The sequence below is a fragment of the Verticillium alfalfae genome, genomic scaffold (assembly GCF_000150825.1).
Source record: "Verticillium alfalfae VaMs.102 supercont1.8 genomic scaffold, whole genome shotgun sequence".
Classification (NCBI taxonomy): Eukaryota; Fungi; Ascomycota; class Sordariomycetes; order Glomerellales; family Plectosphaerellaceae; genus Verticillium; species Verticillium alfalfae.
In genome coordinates, this window is record NW_003315031.1 from 1,701,147 (window position 1) to 1,703,424 (window position 2,278).

The window sequence follows — 2,278 nt, forward strand, 5'->3', positions numbered from 1 at the left end:
GAGAAGTCTAGTATGCGGGGATGCGAAGTCAAACATGTAGTTGACAGACTTGTGCAAGTACATGACTTGTACGGAACGACGCACCATCAGGTTGATCGTTCACAAAGAGCGAGTTGGAGGTCGGCCCGATGTAGATGCGCGCGGACAGGAACAGAGACCAGCCTGCGGTATGGTTCTCATAAGCAAGTAGAGACTTTATCATGCGCACGGCGTCCTGGCAAGTTGTTCAGGTCCATCTCCGCAAACGCAGCGAGCGTTCTTGCTACTGACGAAAACTGAGAGCCAAGATGATCGGATCGGTCGGGGTGCAGCAGCCTCATAATCACCTGTAAAGAAAGCAGCGAACCACCAGACATAGATAACTGTCGATAGACTCCTTACATTTTCAGTCGGTAGTTGTCATGTAGAAAAAGAGGCCTTCTTCTCAACCCGAATACAAGCTTCCTGCAAGACAGCTTGATTGTGCGTCCCGCGTGATTTGCCATCCTCGGCTGGAATCTGTCTGTCCTCTGAGCTATGGATTATAATGACCTCTGACACCTTGGAACTCATGCATCAATGCTCATCGATCTCCGCTGATGTTCTGTGTGCCATGGAGTAACGTATCAGTGTTAAGAGTTACGCCCGTTGACTTTGTATAGGCCTGGGGCTTATACCATATCTCAATGAATGCAGCCCAGTTGGATCAACGACGTTGATTCAATACGTATCATTTTAGCTTAATTCAATAGCTGCCGTGAGGCACGTCCGGCCGTGTGAGGGCTGCCACCAAGCCCCTTTTGGGCCGACCGTAATAACTATTTGTAGTATATAATGCTTTTGAGGATACTGCACATCGGCCAAAGCCCCTCTTTCGAGTGCGAAATGATACCGGACCTGAAGAGGGCGGCCCGTCCCTTATGGCTCTGGAAACAGCTCGGTCAAAGAGTGGTCATCTAGCACCTCATGACCAGAGGCATTTCCAAAGATGAAGTTGTGGGCACATGCAGCTTGTTAACCTGGATTTGAGGCCTGCAATGATGGGAATCTGCGATTACCATTCGACAAAGATGGGCTGTTGCGGGTTGAATGCATGTGAGAACCGCAGCGCCCTCTGATGTTGGTATCTTTTGATCTTCAACTAGTGCCTGAGTGGCCGGGGAATTGGCCCTCCCAGTATCCGATCAGCTCGAAACAGTCAAGCGTCTATGCGTCATCTGCAGACATACAATATCTCGATGCAGTCATCCACATGCATGCCGTCATGCTGTGCGTTCTCTGGCTGACGATGCCCTCGGCGAATACCCTCTGCTCCTCTGCTCGTCGGGAGTCTACTTTCATCGGGCGGGGAATATGTTGCGATGCAGTAAGGGGCGATATATGAGGGGCTCGGCTGTCTCTCCCAAGCAGCGAGACTTCGCTTTGCACTTTTACCACTTCGCATTATCATCATCCTAGACAGGCCATTTCATAATCGTAGATATCAAATCTATACCCCTCTATTCACTCCATCATTTCCCTCTCAGTTACTCCTCCACTCTCATCATGTCCGCTCGCGCACGTTCGGCCGCCATGCCACCCAAAACCAGCTCCACGCAGGCCGGAGTCAAACGCTCAAAGCCGTCACACATCACGGCCGCTCAAACGCCCGCACCAGCCGCGACGGCGCAATCAACCGGTCCACCACTGCCTGAGCCTGTGTTCTTCTTCAAGCCTGACGATCCAGAGGCCGGATTCCTTTCTCAATGGTGCCCCAGTCCCTTCTCGAACCCGTCAGACCCCTCCGTTGTCTTCCCGTCAGCCGAGCATTACATGATGTACCACAAGGCCCTCCTCTTTGACACATCCGCTGCCACCAGTATTCTGGAGGCGACGAACGCGAGCGAGGTCCGCGCCCTGGGCCACCGGGTAGCTGACTTCGACGAGGCGGTCTGGAATGAGAACAAGATGCGCATCGTCACGGAGGGGAACCGGCTCAAGTTCTCGCAAGGCTCCGAGTCAGTCGAGTCAGAACAGCTTCGTGAGCGGCTACTCGCAACGGCTGGCAGGGATCTCGTCGAGGCGAGTCCGACGGACCGCATCTGGGGCATTGGCCTCAGTGCAGAAAAGGCCGCGTCGTCCGACCGCAAGAATTGGGGGAAGAACCTTCTAAGGGACTGCGCTGATGGCTGTCAGGAAGGAGCTGCTTGCCGAAGAGGACAAGTTAAGAGAGGAGGCGGAGCGTAGATAAGCGGTCAGAGAGTTTGAACATCTTTCGAGAACGTAAACAGTTCTTTGTCTTCTTGGATCAGGTTTCGTA

The 2,278-nt window shown here is 53.0% G+C and overlaps 1 protein-coding gene across 1 annotated transcript; it reads left to right on the forward strand.

Annotated features, from left to right (window-relative positions):
- Positions 1-1,524: 1,524 nt before the first annotated feature.
- On the forward strand, positions 1,525-2,205 carry VDBG_06947 (conserved hypothetical protein; the record flags this gene model as incomplete). The annotated part of the gene is made up of 1 exon (XM_003003339.1): positions 1,525-2,205. The coding sequence occupies one exon, from the start codon at positions 1,525-1,527 to the stop codon at positions 2,203-2,205; it is 681 nt and encodes a 226-aa protein (XP_003003385.1).
- Positions 2,206-2,278: the final 73 nt, after the last annotated feature.